Source organism: Pipistrellus kuhlii, unplaced genomic scaffold, assembly GCF_014108245.1.
Source record: "Pipistrellus kuhlii isolate mPipKuh1 unplaced genomic scaffold, mPipKuh1.p scaffold_m20_p_179, whole genome shotgun sequence".
NCBI lineage: Eukaryota > Metazoa > Chordata > Mammalia > Chiroptera > Vespertilionidae > Pipistrellus > Pipistrellus kuhlii.
The window spans coordinates 1-14,975 of NW_023425492.1; the positions used below are offsets into that span (position 1 = coordinate 1).

At 60.0% G+C, this 14,975-nt stretch overlaps 2 protein-coding genes across 7 annotated transcripts; one reads left to right on the forward strand and one right to left on the reverse strand.

Moving 5' to 3' along the window:
- The first annotated feature begins 168 nt into the window (after positions 1 to 168).
- On the forward strand, positions 169 to 5,967 carry LOC118721089 (D-box binding PAR bZIP transcription factor). Of its 3 annotated transcripts, XM_045582930.1 has the most exons (5): positions 612 to 748; positions 1,714 to 2,127; positions 2,789 to 2,996; positions 3,674 to 3,885; positions 5,474 to 5,967. In XM_045582930.1, exons 2-5 carry the CDS (start codon positions 1,801 to 1,803, stop codon positions 5,687 to 5,689), a joined length of 963 nt encoding a protein of 320 aa, XP_045438886.1. In that variant the 5' UTR covers positions 612 to 748; positions 1,714 to 1,800; the 3' UTR covers positions 5,690 to 5,967. The 3 variants fall into 3 exon arrangements, with proteins under 3 accessions (XP_036297522.1, XP_045438886.1, XP_036297523.1); XM_036441629.2 differs by lacking the exon at positions 2,789 to 2,996 and having other exon boundaries at positions 169 to 748; XM_036441630.2 differs by lacking the exons at positions 612 to 748; positions 2,789 to 2,996 and adding an exon at positions 1,155 to 1,221.
- Positions 5,968 to 6,106: 139 nt separating this feature from the next.
- On the reverse strand, positions 6,107 to 14,754 carry SPHK2 (sphingosine kinase 2). Of its 4 annotated transcripts, none has more exons than XM_045582928.1 (7): positions 14,587 to 14,754; positions 13,441 to 13,575; positions 9,386 to 9,860; positions 8,506 to 8,655; positions 8,321 to 8,415; positions 8,119 to 8,234; positions 6,107 to 7,788 (listed from the first exon to the last, which is right to left on the reverse strand). In XM_045582928.1, the coding sequence occupies exons 3-7, from the start codon at positions 9,789 to 9,791 to the stop codon at positions 6,693 to 6,695; spliced, it is 1,863 nt and encodes a 620-aa protein (XP_045438884.1). In that variant the 5' UTR covers positions 9,792 to 9,860; positions 13,441 to 13,575; positions 14,587 to 14,754; the 3' UTR covers positions 6,107 to 6,692. The 4 variants fall into 4 exon arrangements, with proteins under 4 accessions (XP_045438884.1, XP_045438885.1, XP_036297517.1 ...); XM_045582929.1 differs by having other exon boundaries at positions 14,616 to 14,751; XM_036441624.2 differs by lacking the exons at positions 13,441 to 13,575; positions 14,587 to 14,754 and adding an exon at positions 11,163 to 11,355.
- Between the last annotated feature and the right edge of the window lie 221 nt (positions 14,755 to 14,975).

Genomic DNA, 14,975 nt, shown 5'->3' on the forward strand with positions numbered 1-14,975 from the left:
TTGGCCCGCACTTTCAGCCCGAGGGAGGCACGCGGCTGGGGTGCATGGCCCAAGAGACGGGCGGGCTGGGGCTGGGCGTGCGCGGGCGGGGGCCGAGAGGAGGGGTGCTCGCTGTGGCGTCCGGTGTTTTGGTTTGGCTTTTTTTTTTTTCCGCGAAAGAAGTTTGCTTTGGCCACGCCTCAAGGCTGCCGCCTCCTCCGGCCCCCTCACCCGCCCCTCCGCGCTCACCTCTTGGTGCAGATTGCAAAGCGCCTTCCGTTGAGAGAGCTGCAGATTTTGCAAGAGCCAGGCTCGCCCACCTTGTAGAAGGAGCGCCCTGGGTCCCCGTCAGCCCTCGGTTGCAAAGAGCTGGCCGTCTGACCTGATCATCCCCTCACCCAGACTGCATGGTCTCCTGGGACCCTCTAGAGTTGCACGTTTCTGCAGCGAGGACTGCAAATCCCCGTCGCTCCTAGGATTCGCACTGTTCTGGATACTGGGATCTTGCAAGCTACGCTCGCCCGCCCCTGGGCAGACGCTCGCCCGAACCGCAGGAGTGTGTGCCGCTGACCGGCAGGCCAGCTCTTCGCCTCTCCATGAGCCCGTAAGCCTGCGGGCAGGTGCCCGGCGATGGCGCGGCCCGTGAGCGACAGGACTCCGGCCCCCCTGCTGCTGGGCGGCCCGGCCGGGGCCCCCCCTGGCGGGGGAGCGCTGCTCGGCCTGCGGAGCCTTCTGCAAGGGACCAGCAAGCCCAAAGAGCCAGCCAGCTGTGAGTTCTAGCCCCCACCTTGCCCAACTCAGACACCTTGCTCCCTTAGGGACTCAGGTGCCGGGGGAGGGGGGTCCGCAGCTACCTTCTCCGTGCGGGGGAATCCATCTCCCCAACCTTTTCCCCTTTAACTTAAGGTGTTTAGGTCCTCAGATCTTTCAGGACCCACGACCCAAAAGTACCGGCTGTCAAGCCCGCCTACCAAGAGGACCCAGGAGAGTCTAGGCCAGGCCCCCTAGCCCCCACCCCCAGTGTCCTTCTCCCGGAGGGCCCGAGAATCTAGGCCCTAACCCCTCTTCCTTTGGTTCCGGGAGTCTGGACCCCTGAGGTCCAGGGAGGAGAGAGAGGGGGTGTGTCTGATGCTCACACGGTAGTGACACGGGCTTGGGCGGGGCCTCCTGGGGTCACATGGAGCCTAGGGATGAGGAATGTGCCCCAGGAAGAACCCCTTCCTGTCCCTTACAGGGAGGGGGGTAGGGAGAGGGGGTTCAGTGCGGGGTGGGGGTAGGTTGCAGAGGAATCACAGAGCCGTATTTTTTTTTTTTTTCCTCTCTCTCTCTCTCACTTGCCCAACCCCTCCCCTACCTGTGTCTGAACTTCCGTCCCTTTTCTATGTCTGTCCCTTACCGGGTCTCTGTCCCCATCTCGCTCTGCACCTCTGACCTCCCCTCCCTCTGAGTCCCCGTCCTCCCCTCTGAGTTTCTGTCCCTCTCTCCATCTCTGCCCGCCTCTGACCTTTCTCTATGGGTGTCTTCCCCTCTCTGAGCCTCTGTCCCCCCCTCTTTCTGGGTCCTTGCCCTCCCTCTCCGGTCTCCCTCCAACCTCGATCGCTCCCTCTTTCTCTGGATCTCCGTCGTGTGGGTCTCTGCCCTCCCTCTGCTGGTGTCTCCCTGACGCGGGGTCTCTTTCCCATTATCTCCATCTCCATCTCCCTCCTGCCCCTGCCCTGCCTCCCTGGCCCCCAGGTCTCCTGAAGGAAAAGGAGCGCAAGGCGGCTCTGCCCGCAGCCACGGTCCCCGGGCCGGGCCTGGAGACGGCGGGCCCGGCGGCGGATGCCCCCGTGGCGGCGGCGGTGGGCGGCGGGTCCCCCCGCGGGCGCCCAGCAGCCGCCCCGGGCCCGAGCCTGTTGGCGCCGCTGCTGTGGGAGCGGACGCTGCCGTTCGGCGACGTGGAGTACGTGGACCTGGACGCCTTCCTGCTGGAGCACGGGCTCCCGCCCAGCCCGCCGCCCCACGGCGGCCCGTCCCCGGCACCCTCGCCCGCGCGCACGCCCGCGCCCTCCCCCGGACCCGGCTCCTGCGGCTCCGCGTCCCCTCGCTCCTCGCCGGGGCACGCCCCCGCCCGGGCCGCCCTCGGGGCCGCCGGCGGCCACCGCGCAGGTGCAGCGGGGGGCGGGGTCTGGGGCGGGGCTTTGCCAATGGTGGGCGGGGTTTGTCGGCGGTGGGCGGGGCTTCTGGCGCGGGGCGGTGGGGGGGACCCTGGCCGCGCTCCCGGGCTCTGGGCCCCCTAGTTGAGAGAAGCTGGGAGAAGAGTCGGATTTCCTGTCCCCGAGTGCATCAAGGGCTGGGTCTCCAGGACCCCACAACAGAGGGACTTGGGGCCCCAAATTCCAGGAAGTCTGGTGCAGCCAGGACTGGGAGCCCACAACACCGGAGTTATTTAGCGAGAAGTGGACTGTACCCCCATATTCTTGGCCCGGAATGGGTGGAACTGGGTTAGGACCTAACGCCTAGTAGACCCTCTACTAGGGAGAAGGCGAGGGCTGGGCACAGACTGGCTCCCTACACATAACGGACTGTCTACCCTGGTTTCTGGGTCCCCCTTTGGAAAGGGTCTGGGACCCCCCGGGTCCTGCACTCCAGAGGGGAGGAGGCCGAGGAACTTCATTCTAGGTCTTCCATTGAGGCGAGGGCCGATCTTCTTAAGTTCCTGGAAAAGGAGGGGCCTGGGATTCCAGAACCCTGTGCACCCTGTGGCGAGGGGATTAGGCTAGGGCCGTAGGGAGAAGATTGAGGGGGTTGGTTTTCCTGTGTTCCCCAGAGAGAAGGGGGGACTGGATCCTTGGAGGTTGAGAAGTTCGAGCCGAGAGACCCGAAGGAGCGAGAGGAAAGGGGTGCTCCCTCTGGCATCTTGGGGTCTCCGGGGTCTGGCAGCAGCAGGTCGGGGGTTCCTGGACACACCTGCCGCTGGCCCAACCCCCAGGCAGAGCCAGGGCCCTCCCCCGCCCAGCCGCACACTCCCGCGCCACGTGAGTCCTCCCCTAACCTCCTCCGTGCTCCGCGCACGCGCGGTCACGCGCGAGGGGGCGGGGCCTGGGGAACGTGAGGGAGCCCCGGCGGGTGCGGAGGAAGCAGGCGCCCGCACGTGACTCTGCCCTGAACCGGTGTCCTCAGCTGACCCTGCTTGCTCGCTCTTAAAGGCGCAGGCCACCTGCCTGCCCCCCCTTGAGCCAACCTCCTGGGATCTCAGAGCCCTTCCTGCTTCTCTTCCCTAACTCCTGAGAGCTGATAGTTCTGAGGAGGCTCTGGAAGTCTTTTCAGTGCATTGGATTCCATTTTCCTGGACAGGTCTAGGCATTGGCCAGGGATTCGGGAAGGATTCAGGCTAGCCTTATGGGGAAGAAACGGACACTGACTCTGAAGGCATGAGGTTTTGGAAGCAATAGCCCAGACTCAAGTATAACAGGGCAAGCTAGGTAATGATTGGGCCTCAGTTTCCCCGTTTGTAAAGGCGGAGTTGGCTTCATTATTTCTAAGCGTCTTTATGGCTGAGGGAACTTCATATTCTCTATTAGGGTTTGTTCCCTGGCAGAGTATGTTTTAGCCTTCATTGTGGTGGGTACGATCCCTGCGCAGAGAGTGTAGCATCTGGGAACTTCTTCCCAAAACAACTACACACTCAGGTGACACACTTTATTTCCCAAAGGCCTGACCTCTCGGGACACACCCAGCCCTGTGGACCCAGATACCGTGGAGGTGCTGATGACCTTTGAACCTGACCCTGCTGACTTAGCCCTGTCAAGCATTCCCGGCCATGAGACCTTTGACCCTCGGAGACACCGGTTCTCCGAGGAGGAGCTTAAGCCCCAGCCCATCATGAAGAAGGCGAGGAAGATCCAGGTGCCAGAGGAGCAGAAGGTGAGGTCTGCCAGATGTGGGACCCAGGCTTGGCCAGCACAGCCCCCACAGCCAGGGCACCTCACACTCAGGCCCGGGTTCTCACTAGGATTCACTGGCGGGTTCTTCTGCAGTCAAGGGCCGGTCCTCCTTGGCCATGGGGTGCAAGGGGGCAACGTTTTGGGCTTGGGATTTATGAAGATGGCGTGATTATGGGGCACAGACAGAGCCAGCCCTGCTGGACCCAGTTGTACAGATTTGGAGTTTCTCCTGGACCCTACCTTTCAGGGGGCAGGCTTCGGGCTCTGCTGGGCTCAGTTGCTAAGGACAGCACTTTTTAGCAGTGGGTTATCAGCCTGTCTCTTATCAGCCAGCCAGGCTAGTGCTTGTCGTTGGATCTCTGGTTTGAGGCATCTTTTGGTGTGATTGCATCTGCCTAGGACGCAGACTTTGTCAGCCCTCTAGGCCTTATTTCCTGGGTGTGAACGGCCTCACAGGCAAGGAGCCTCCGGCTCTGATGGCTGGCCAGGACCACATTCCGATTTGGGTGCCTTGGGCAGTGACTCATCTTGCTGGCATTACGTCTCTTCCAATTCTGGGGTCTCCCCCAGCAAGAGGTGCCTGGGCTCCTCTCACAAGGCTTTGCCCTGCCTTCGTGTAAGACACAACTGCTCAGAGCAGCTAGGTCAGACCTGCGAGCCCAATCTAGATCGGTGTTTCCCTGCCACGGGGCCCTGTTGCTAGGGACTGGATTTGCCCTACCAAGCAGGAACTAGGCTGTAATTAAGTGGGGGGCAGGGGGCATGTTCCAGAACTCTGGGTACCCCTTGGCAGTAAGGAGTGGCCTGCCTTCCACAACCAAATTCTAGGACTAAAGACCCCTGGGCATAGTCTTGTGGGGAGGGCTCAGGATAGCTCCTTCACAGAAGCACAAATGGGACCTGTTCGGTGGGGGAGGGGGGGCCGCAACCCCACAGCTTATTTCTATTCCAGGCCAGTTCAGAGACCAGCTGCAGTCCTTGGGACCACTTAGACTTTACTTTTGTTTGATGAGGAGGGATGAAGTTGCCTTGGCAACAAGGGCCAAAGGGACCAGCTCTGGGAGGACTTTATGGGTAGACATCAAATCCCTGCCCTGGGGAGGCTGGACTTTCCTTAGCAACCAGGATGTGGAAAGGTGATGTACAGGGCAGTGCTTTTCACTGGCATCTCACACCCTGAAAGCCCTGTTGCTAGGGAACAAGCATCCTTAGCAACCAGGAGCTCATTGTAGCCCTTTGTCAAGTGAGGACTGGGGCCTCTGCTTTGCACACTGGAGTCGTGAGGCCCCGTTGTTGGGGGTGGGAGGCCCTCTCATGCCCTTGACTTTGCTAGGGTCCTGCTCTCCTTAGCAACCAGGGCCCTAGATGGGCAGACCCTTGGATGCCCATCTCAGGGGAGACCCTGTATCCTTTAGACCACCCCTGCTGAGCAAGCGGCGGCCGTGAAGTGCCTTTAGATCCCCTCAGGTGCTTGAAGGAACAAGCCAAGCTGCTCCTCCCTTCTTCTTTCGCTGTGGTTTGGGGGGGCCCCTCTGGACCTCAGCGCTTGTCCACCTCTGCACCCCCAGGACGAGAAGTACTGGAGTCGGCGGTACAAGAATAACGAGGCGGCCAAGCGGTCCCGCGACGCCCGGCGGCTCAAGGAGAACCAGATATCGGTGCGGGCGGCCTTCCTGGAGAAGGAGAACGCCCTGCTGAGGCAGGAGGTGGTGGCGGTGCGCCAGGAGCTGTCCCACTACCGCGCCGTGCTGTCCCGCTACCAGGCCCAGCACGGGGCCCTGTGAGGCCGGCCCCCTCCCGGCGGAGCTCCCGCCGCCTCACTCAGACTTGCGCCCTGACACCCCCCCTCCTCCCCATCCTGTGGCCCACGGGCCGGCCGGCTGGTGCCCCGGGGATGTGATGATGATGATGCAGATAAATACATTTATATTTTTAAGAAAAAGCGAGCCTCCCCCCGCCCTCGCGGGGGCGGGGAGGGTCCTGTGTGTGTGCCTCCGGCACGGCGGGGACCCGCCCTCCCGCCGCCTCCGATAACACTATCCTGAATAAATCTTGATAACCCAGCGCCAGCTGTCGTGGGGAGGAGGCAGCTCCCTGGCCCCGGGTCAAGGGCAGGGGGTCCCTGGCTGCAGTCTGCGGGTTCGTCTGGGCTCCGGGCCGGGAAAGGCAGGGGCTGCCGCACAGAGGCAGGGGCGCGGGGCTAAGAGGAATGTAGCGACTGCCTTTATTGCATAGACCTTTTCAATTGCTTTGAAGATCGGGGTCTGGAGACGCACAGGAGACAGAAAACGGGAAATGAACTGCCCCCACGGACGGGGCGGAACCTTAGTGCAAATGTGAGCGTTGGCCCAGGGGAACCTGCCCCTTCTGGCCGGTTAAATGGAGGCACCGGAGTGGACAGGGCGAGACGGGGCCCTGACCGGCCAGCCCGCACATCTCGGGCCCCATCGTTAGGAGCCGCGGGATGAGAGGCTCCGCCCTCAACCGACTTGGTCTTCCAGGAGCCGGAAGCAGGGGTCTGGTCTGAGCTGCGCCCTCACTGGCCAGGCACTACCCTCCCGGGCGAGCCCCCCCCCCTTTCCTATGACCCTCATGGCCCTCACCCCCTGGCATTCGGGCCACCCTCTAGCATCATGAACTGGTCCCCAGGAGGCGGGCAGTCCTGAGTCAGGGGCTCCCTTGCCCGTGGGGCCTCCGACCCAACTAGCAGCCAGGCCCCGCCCCTAGCGGAGGCCCCACCCCCTTGGAATGTAGGCCCCGCCCATCGCAGGCTCCAAGTTCTGAGGTTCAGGGCTCTCGCCCAGGGCGGCCTGGAGGCCCCGTGAGCAGCGTACCGAGGCCCGGATGCACCTGGGCCTGCACGGGCCCGTACTCCACCTGCTCCCCGTCCACCGTGAGCACGCCGCGGGGAGTGAGCGGCTCGAGGCGGAAGGCACGGGCTGCGGCGTAGCCCAGCTGCGGGCAGCCCAGGCTGAAGTGGCTGCCTCGCTCCATGGCCAGGAAAAGGCGCAGCAGCGCGGCCCGCGAGATGCCGCCGCGCACCCAGCACAGGTGCACCAGGCCGTCATCGAAGCGCGCGTGGGGAACCGCCACGAGGTCGGCCCCCAGGTGGCTGGGCGAGATGGCCAGCATGAGCACAAAGTCCCCCTCCAGCGTCACCCAGCCTGGGGGGAGTGGGGTACCCAGAGGGGGAAGCAGGTGGTCTGGTGGGCCCCCAGTAGAGAGGACTACCGGGTCACCATCAGGGGTGGGAGGCAGGAGCCCAGGGGACGCTGGCACTTCTGGTCCGCCCTCGGTGATGGGTGAGAGCAGTGCTGATCTGGGGGAGCCAGGGGGCGAGGGCAGCAGTGGGTCTGGGGACAGTGGAGGATCCCCAGCCCCGCCCCAGTCCCTGGCCAGCTCCGGGCCTCCACCGTTGAGTGACAGGACGGGTATGGGTTCGGGCGAGTCAGGGGAGGTGAGGACAGGCTGAGGCAGGGACAGGGGCAGGTCAGATACAGAGCGATGAAGGGGTGAGTGGGCCACGGTTCGAGCTGGGACGGGGGCCAGGGTCAGCTCCGATTTGGCACGGGGCAGGCCATGGGCGGGGGCGGGTGAGGCAGGCTCCACGGTGGCAGGCAGGTAGGAGATGCGTCCACGGTAGGTGTGCAGTGTGGCCAGGCCCAGCACGGTGCCCAGTGTGAAGCGGGCACTGCCCAGGGCCCTGAAGCGCTCGCTCTGGATGTCCACGTCTGACACGAAGCCCCAGGCCACAGACAGGAAGGAGAAGCAGCGGGAGCCCGAGGCCAGGGTCACAGAGAGGAGGTCCAGCGGGCGGCAGCCACCCCGGCAGAGCAGCAGCGAGCAATTGAGCAGCAGGTCAATGCCCAGGGCCTGCTCAAACCTTCAGGGCCAGAGATGATTGACAGTGAGAACGAGCGAACAGGGCTGGGGGAGAGACAGAGTGCAGAGTAGGGAGGAGACAGGCAGGCAACCAGGGGACCAGGCCGGCCATGTCCCCAGCCCACCCACAGCCGTCTGGCCACCTGCAGATGGACCCTCTCCGTCCACCCCACAGGCATTCACTAAGTGGCACCTGTGTGCCAGGCACAGTTCTGGGCTCTAGGGATTCTGGGAACGAGACCCGCAAAAATACCAGGCTGAGGACTGGCAGCGGGAGGGGAGATGTGCCAGGTCCGTTATCCCTCCCCCAGGGCACCCTCAGGCCACCTACCCCCCATGCTGGTTCACGGCTCCAGCCAGGGCGTTGCCGGAGCCACAGGGGAGGATGCCCACAGGCGTCTTCATAGCCTCTTCCCAGTCCGGGCGATCCAGGAGTCCATTCAGCACCTGGAGGGCCGGGAACCAGACCCCTGGGTATTGCTCCTGGCCTCCACAGGCCCCCCAGGGCTCGGGGCCCAGGCCCCCCATCCTACCTCATACAGCAGCCCATCTCCCGAGACTGTGACGATGCCGTCCCACTCGCTCAGGCTCAGGCCCTGGACCAGCTCCCGAGCGTGGTTCTGTCGTTCTAATGTGGGAAACCAGGAGGTGAGGCGGGCTCTTCCCCCCACCAAGATGCAGGAGTTCAGCCCCACGTCCATCCTGACACCGCCCTTACCTGTCTGGATGAGGTTGAAGGACAGCCCAGCTTCGGAGATCATGGGCAGCACGTGGTTCTTACACAACTGCCAGGCCAGGCCCCGCCCACCGAAGGGATTGACCAATAGAAGCAACCGGGGTGGCCGTGGCAGAAGGTGGGAGGTGATTTCTGCAGAGAGAGGGGAAGGAGTCCACAGAGGCCCCTGACCTCGGGAACAGCCACTGCTGACAGCCCCCAACAGACCGGTGGAGGCTGGCACCGGAGCCTCCCAGGCTTCACGTGCCCAGGCCACCCCCTTCTGAGACAAAGACGGGGCTTGGGTGTCTAATCCCAGTGCCCTTTGGACCCACGTGTGGAGGAAGGAGAGCTCCGTTCGTTCCTCACCAACACCAGATCCCAGATCAGGTTGCTTCACTCTGCGAGGCTCCATTACCGTCACCATCCCTCAGGACCACCCCCAGGCAGAGGACCAAGTCCCACCAGATGGGGACGCTTGAATCTTGACCGTCCTGTGCCAACTGAGCACTCCCCCGGGGGGGCGGGGGGGCGGCTGTCCTCTGCCTGAAAGCCTTCTCTGGGCCCCTCTGGGCTAATGTTCCAGATGCCACCTCTGGGCGCCGGGGGGTGACTGACCACGTCTTGGTTTGCTGCTCTCACCGCCCGGGAGCCTCTGACTCACCCGCGGTCAGGACCCAGGAAAGGGAAGTAAAAGACAAAACCTAGGGAGGGAGCAGCAGGCACGAGTAAGTCCCCTCGTCCTGTGCTTTATTCCTCCTGTCGCTATGCCTGTCTGGCAGCACTTCCATTACCGACTCAGACATTACACGGCACACAGAGAAGTAGACAGAGGTGCCCGCGGAGGGAGATCCGCAGACTCCGAGCTTGCCCGGGACCTCACCCCCGTTCCCAGGCAGCTGCAGTCCACGGAGCAGACACGTGAGGACGGTGGCCCAGCGCTGGACCTCGGCCCGGTTCTCCTCGTAGGTGGCCGCCCCATCGGCCCCGAAGGTGCGCGTGGCTCTGCGCCGGCCCCCGCGCCGGCCCCGGGGGTAAGTGTAGATGCAGAGGTAGGCCGCCGAGTCCGAGGGGCTGCGGCTGCGCAGGGTGCAGCAGCCGGAGACCTCGGCCAGCAGGACCAGGCCGCCCCGGGGCCTGGCTTCGGGCTTCGGGCGCAGCCGCTGGATGTGCAGAGCCTGCGGAGTGAGAGTGAGGGCGAAGCGCGGGCCTCGGGCCGGGTAGGAGCCAAACTCGCCATGCAGGAGTGGAGTGCTGGTGGCCAGGGGTGACAGCGGCGGGGGGGCCATGGCTCTGGGCCCGCCCTGGGCAGTCCTCAGCCTGTGGCCCCAGCTCCAGCTCAGCTCCAGGTCTGGCCTCTGTGGGGAAGAAGGGCGAGAGGAGAGTCAGAACCCAGGACCCCCGTGCCAGGCGGAGGGAAGTGGGCAGGGCCTGTGGACAGGGAGAGACAATGAGGGACAGTCACAGGTGCACCAGGGACGGTCAGGCCCAGACAAGTGTGGGGAGACCCTGAGGAAGCAGGGGAGGGATCAGTTGGACAGGAAAGCCAGCATTCTGGAGCACACCCAGGCATGCAAGCATTCATTCATTCATCCCCTAAATGATTATTCAGTGTCCTCCTGTGCCAATCACAATGCCAGGCCTAGCAAACACAGCAGGGAGCAAAATGGACAAAACCCCCCCTGCCTTCATAGTTTACATTTTAATCATAAGACAGAAAAACAAGACACAGGAATATAGTGTGTTGGGTGGTGAGGGCTTTGGGGGAAAATGAGGCATAAAGGGGACATGCAAAGACAGAGAAAAACAACACACATCAGTCATCTCCCGGTGGAGGAAGTAACAAGGGAGAGGCACCTGGACACAGAGAAAAAGAGGGACGAGGTCTGAGAGCCAGAGAAACACTGAGAGGAGACAGCAGCTTCGTGAAATGAAACTGGGATGATGGGAGATACTAAGGAGAGCACAGGTGTCGGGTCGACAAGACAAGGGAGAAAAAGAGAAGACAGGCAGGAGGTGGAAGATGCGGACACCGGTAGAGACTGAGAAAGGGATGTGACATGGAGGGACCAAGGAGTCAGAGAGCTAGAGGAGCCCCATGCAGGCACCTGCAAGGGACAGGGTTTCCGAGCTGGACCCCGAGCACTGACCTGGGCATCTGGCTGCCTGCTCTGCAGAGAGGGAATGGGAGCCGGGAGTGAGGTCCCCTCCCCAGAGGCTCTCCCCCTGCCCTCTGCCTTGCTTCTGCGGCCTCCTCTTCCTCCTTACTCACCTTTGTTCCCCTCTGCTCCGCCCACCCAGCCACCTGCCAGACCTGCCCCTCAGCTGCCCCAGACACACCCCCATCTGTGGCCTCACCCTAAGGAGTCACCTCTGCCCCCGGTCCTGGCAGCTCCCTCAGGCTCCCCCACACCATTGCAATTCAGGTTTAGGCAGAACCCTAGCTCTCCCCCAGTCCTGGGTCCGAGTCCTCCAGGTCTCGTCTGCAAGTCTCTGGCCTGGTTTCCATTCTCTCCTCCCCTCCAGGTACCCCACACCCGGGCCTGGGTCTCCCAATCCATAAGCCTGAGTCTTTGTCTCCGGTTCCCCCCTGTCCGGGGCCTCTACTCACCGCCCCCCCCCCACGCCCCTCCCCTGATTTCCACCACCCAGCCCCAGACCTGGGTTTCCATGCCTGGATCCTTCAGCCCCGGTTCTGGTTCTCCATCTCCATCCCACAGCCCTGGTACCCCAGTCCCGGGCCTGCGTCTCTCCGTTCCTCTTGGCCCCGCGGTCCCCCAGACTCGGGTCCCTGCCCGGACCCCCGCACCCTCCTCACAAGCCTGGTCCTCCTCCAAGCTGCCCCTCAAGTCAGCACCAACCGCCCCCATCTGACCCAGGGGTGTGTATGGGGGGAGGGAGTGTGGCTCCGTCCAGCCAATGGCCGCGCGGCTGGCCTGAGACGCACCAATGAGGGGTCTGGGGGGTGGGCCCAGCGATCCGCGAGCTCGGCGCAGGGGCTGCCACGGGAGAGGCGGAGCGCTCGCGAGATCCGCTGCCATTGTGGTTGAGGGCACGACTCTCCAGCCAGGGACCGGGTCGCCATGTTTGTTGAGGGTACATGGGCCAGTCCATTCATTGGGTTTATAAAGAAGGGACATGGAGGGAGGTTTTAGAGGCAGAGAGAGACAGACCCTAACACAGGTAACCAAGACCCAGAGGTATGCAAAGGGCGTTCGTAAGTGACCCAGAGAAGCAGTCAGGCAAAAAAAAAAAAAAAGAAAAAAAAAAAAAAGAATGTTGTCTCTTCTTAAGTTACAGAGTCAGCCCTAGCCGGTTTTGCCCAGTGGGTGGAGCACCGGCCTGCCAACTGAAGGATTCCGGGTTTGCTTCTGACCAGGGCACATGCCCTGGTTTCGGGCTGGGAGGGGGAGGGAAGGCCTGCAGGAAGCGGCCAATCAATGATTCTCTTCCTCTCTGAAATCAATAAACATATATATATTTTTAAAAAGATAAAGAGAGTCAGACAGACGCAGAGAGATAAACAAAGAGACAAAGACAGAAGAATTAAGAATGTGCAAGGTAAGGACTCAAGAAAACCGAGAGAGAGAGAGAGAGAGAGAGAGAGAGAGAGAGAGAGAGAGGGAGAGGACTGACACTTCTGGAATGAAAACCAGGGAGGAGAGGGTCGTTGATTCACAAATTATTAATAAGCCATAGGGACATATTGTGTAGCATGGGGACTGTGGTCAATACATATTGTATTAACCCTGTAGGGTGACAGTGGTAACTGGACTTGTGACCAGTTTGTAATATGTAGCCCTGAAATGAATATAATACTATATGTCAACTTTTTAAAGTGTCACACACTATTTACCTTGGGCCCAAACCAGAGTGGTGCATGACATAAGCTTCCACCTAGTGAGTGACCCAGTTACATGACAAGAGAAGAGATACAGAAGAAAGATGAGAGATACAATATCTGTGAGGCCACGAGGTCAGGGGTGAACAGGAGAGAGAATATTTTTTAAAATATTTTCTTATTGATTTCAGAGAGGAAGGGAGAGGGAGAGAGAGAGAAACAACAATGATGAGAGAAAATCATTGATCAGCTGTCTCCTTTAGGCACCCCCACTGGGGATCAAGCCCGAAACCTGGGCATGTGCCCTGACCTGGAATCAAACCCAGGACCCTTCAGTCTGAAGGCTGATACTCTATCCACTCAGCCAAACAGGCTAAGGCCAGGGGAGAGAATATTGAAGGCTCAGAGACTGAGAGGAACTGAGACCAAGAGACAGAAAGCAAAGATGTTGTCAGAAACATAGAGAGGCAGAGATCTGGTGAAGATGAAAGAAATCGAGGCAAGAATAATATCAGGAGATGTAGAAACAGGAAGAATGGCCGAAACCGGTTTGGCTCAGTGGATAGAGCGTTAGCCTGTGGACTGAAAGGTCCCAGGTTCGATTCCAGTCAAGGGCATGTACGTTGTTTCCGGACACATCCCCAGTGGGGGATGTGCAGGAGGCAGCTGGTTGATGATTCTCTCTTATCGATGTTTCTAACTCTCTATCCCTCTCTCTTCCTCTCTGTAAAAAATCAATAAAATATATATATTTTAAAAGAAACAGAATGATAGAAAGGCACATGCTAAAAGAGACAGGGGCAGAGCTTGCTTTTTAGAATGAGACGAATGGAGGAAGGGGTTCCTTTATTGCCAACAATGTACCTTGTGTTCAACCCAGAGTGGCCACAGCACCAGGTAATACATGCCTGCCATGAGAGAGGGGAACAGAAACCCAGAGAGACAGAGAAACTCAGCACCTGAGCTTGGGGCCCAGAGAGAAAGGCAGACACACTGACCTAAGAGGCTGGGACTCACAGACAGAGACCAAGTTACAGAGATGAGGGAACAGGGAGGGACAAGGAGAAAGAGGATACTGACTTCAGACAGACCCTTACCGGCTGCTTCTTAGGTGTCCATTCATCTGCCAGCCCTCTGCTGTGTCATCAGCAAGACCCTGGTCCTGGGTCGGAGGCCATGGGAGGGCGGTATGGTAAGGAGTCAGGCCTCACGGGTCAGCCTGGCCTTTGGCGCTGTGGAGGAGAAGTGAGTAAGTAGGAGACGACAGGAGGCCAGGCTGGATGTGTTTGGAGCCCGCGAGGAATGGCCTTTCTGAGAAAGGAGGAGAGGTCAACTTTCTCACTGCCCCAACCAGTTCCTTGTGTCATCTACTACGGGCCAATCGATAAACATGGGTGGAGCCTAATGTTTGTTTTTTATCCTCCCCTGAGATTATTTTTTCCACTGAGATTTTACTTTAAAAATTTTTAATATTTTTTTAATTGATTTCAGAGAGGGAAGAGAAACATCAATGATGAGAATTATTGATTGGTTGCCTCCTGCACGCCCCCTACTGGGGATCGAGCCCTTGGCTAGAATCAAACCCTGGACCCTTCAGTTTGCAGGCCAAAGCTTTTAGGCACTGAACCAAACCAGCTAGGGCTGCACTGATTTTTTAGAGAGAGGGAGAGGGAGGAAGGAGGGAGAGAGAAAAGCACGGATGCCAGAGAGACACATCAATTGGTTGCCTCCCACTTGCACCCCAAGGGGGGCCAAGGGATTGAACCTGCAACCGAGGTATATGCCCTTGACTGAGAATCGAATCTGCCACCCTTTGGTTCTTGTGCTGACACTCTAACCACTGAGAAAACTGGCCAGGGCCTAATTTTTATTGAGCAATTACAATGTGGGAAGCATTGCCCTAGGCATTTTCACTAACTTATATAACACTGGATAACATCCCAGGTGCCAGGCTATTGTCACCCCCTTTTGTAGATAAGGGAAGTGAGGCACAGAGAAGTTAAATGATTTGCCCAAAATCGCAGTTATTGGAATTTTACTATTTCTATGCCTCTGCTCCTCCCCGGATCTCCATTTCCCGGCTCTTTCTAGGTCCTCCCCCCGCCCCCCAGTCAGTGATTGTCCCTTTGGGGTCTCTCTTCCTTCTCCCCTCTAAATCTGTCTCCCTCTAAGTCTCTCCTCCCCTCTCAGACATTTTTTTTTTTTACCCATCCCTCTCTCTACCCCGCCCCCAAGCCCGAGACCTCGGTGTGTCTCCTCTGCGCTCCAGTACCGTGCACATCCCTCACCACGAACCCGCTGGGCCATCTCACTCTCTCTGGCTGAGAAAAGCAGCCCCCGGGTGGCAGAGGCTGGAGTGGGATCAGGGAAGGGCCCTCTGGGGGCAGCGGGAGAAGCGAAACCTAAAAGGTAAAAAAAAAAAAAAAAAAAAAAAAAAAAAAAAATGCAGGCTGCTATAAGACTGGGCTGCAGCTGGGAGATCTCGGATTAGACCTCAAGCAGGACTTTCCTAAGCCGCGGCCGCGCCTGGAAGTACCAACGGGAGATAAGGCGGCCTGATAAGGAAATGACCCGAGCGTGGAGTCAGAGGTTTCGCAGAGGTCTAGGCTAGCCCCTCCGGCCCCGCCTCCTC

Coding starts and splice junctions, on each gene's coding strand:
- LOC118721089 (XM_036441629.2), top strand. CDS start 610: ATGGCGCGGCCCGTGAGCGACAGGACTCCGGCCCCCCTGCTGCTGGGC. Junction 749..1,713: donor GCCCAAAGAGCCAGCCAGCT/GTGAGTTCTAGC, acceptor CCTGGCCCCCAG/GTCTCCTGAAGGAAAAGGAG. Junction 3,886..5,473: donor AGGTGCCAGAGGAGCAGAAG/GTGAGGTCTGCC, acceptor CTGCACCCCCAG/GACGAGAAGTACTGGAGTCG.
- SPHK2 (XM_036441624.2), bottom strand. Junction 8,416..8,505: donor CTTCAACCTCATCCAGACAG/GTAAGGGCGGTG, acceptor TTCCCACATTAG/AACGACAGAACCACGCTCGG. Junction 8,235..8,320: donor GAGATGGGCTGCTGTATGAG/GTAGGATGGGGG, acceptor CCGGCCCTCCAG/GTGCTGAATGGACTCCTGGA.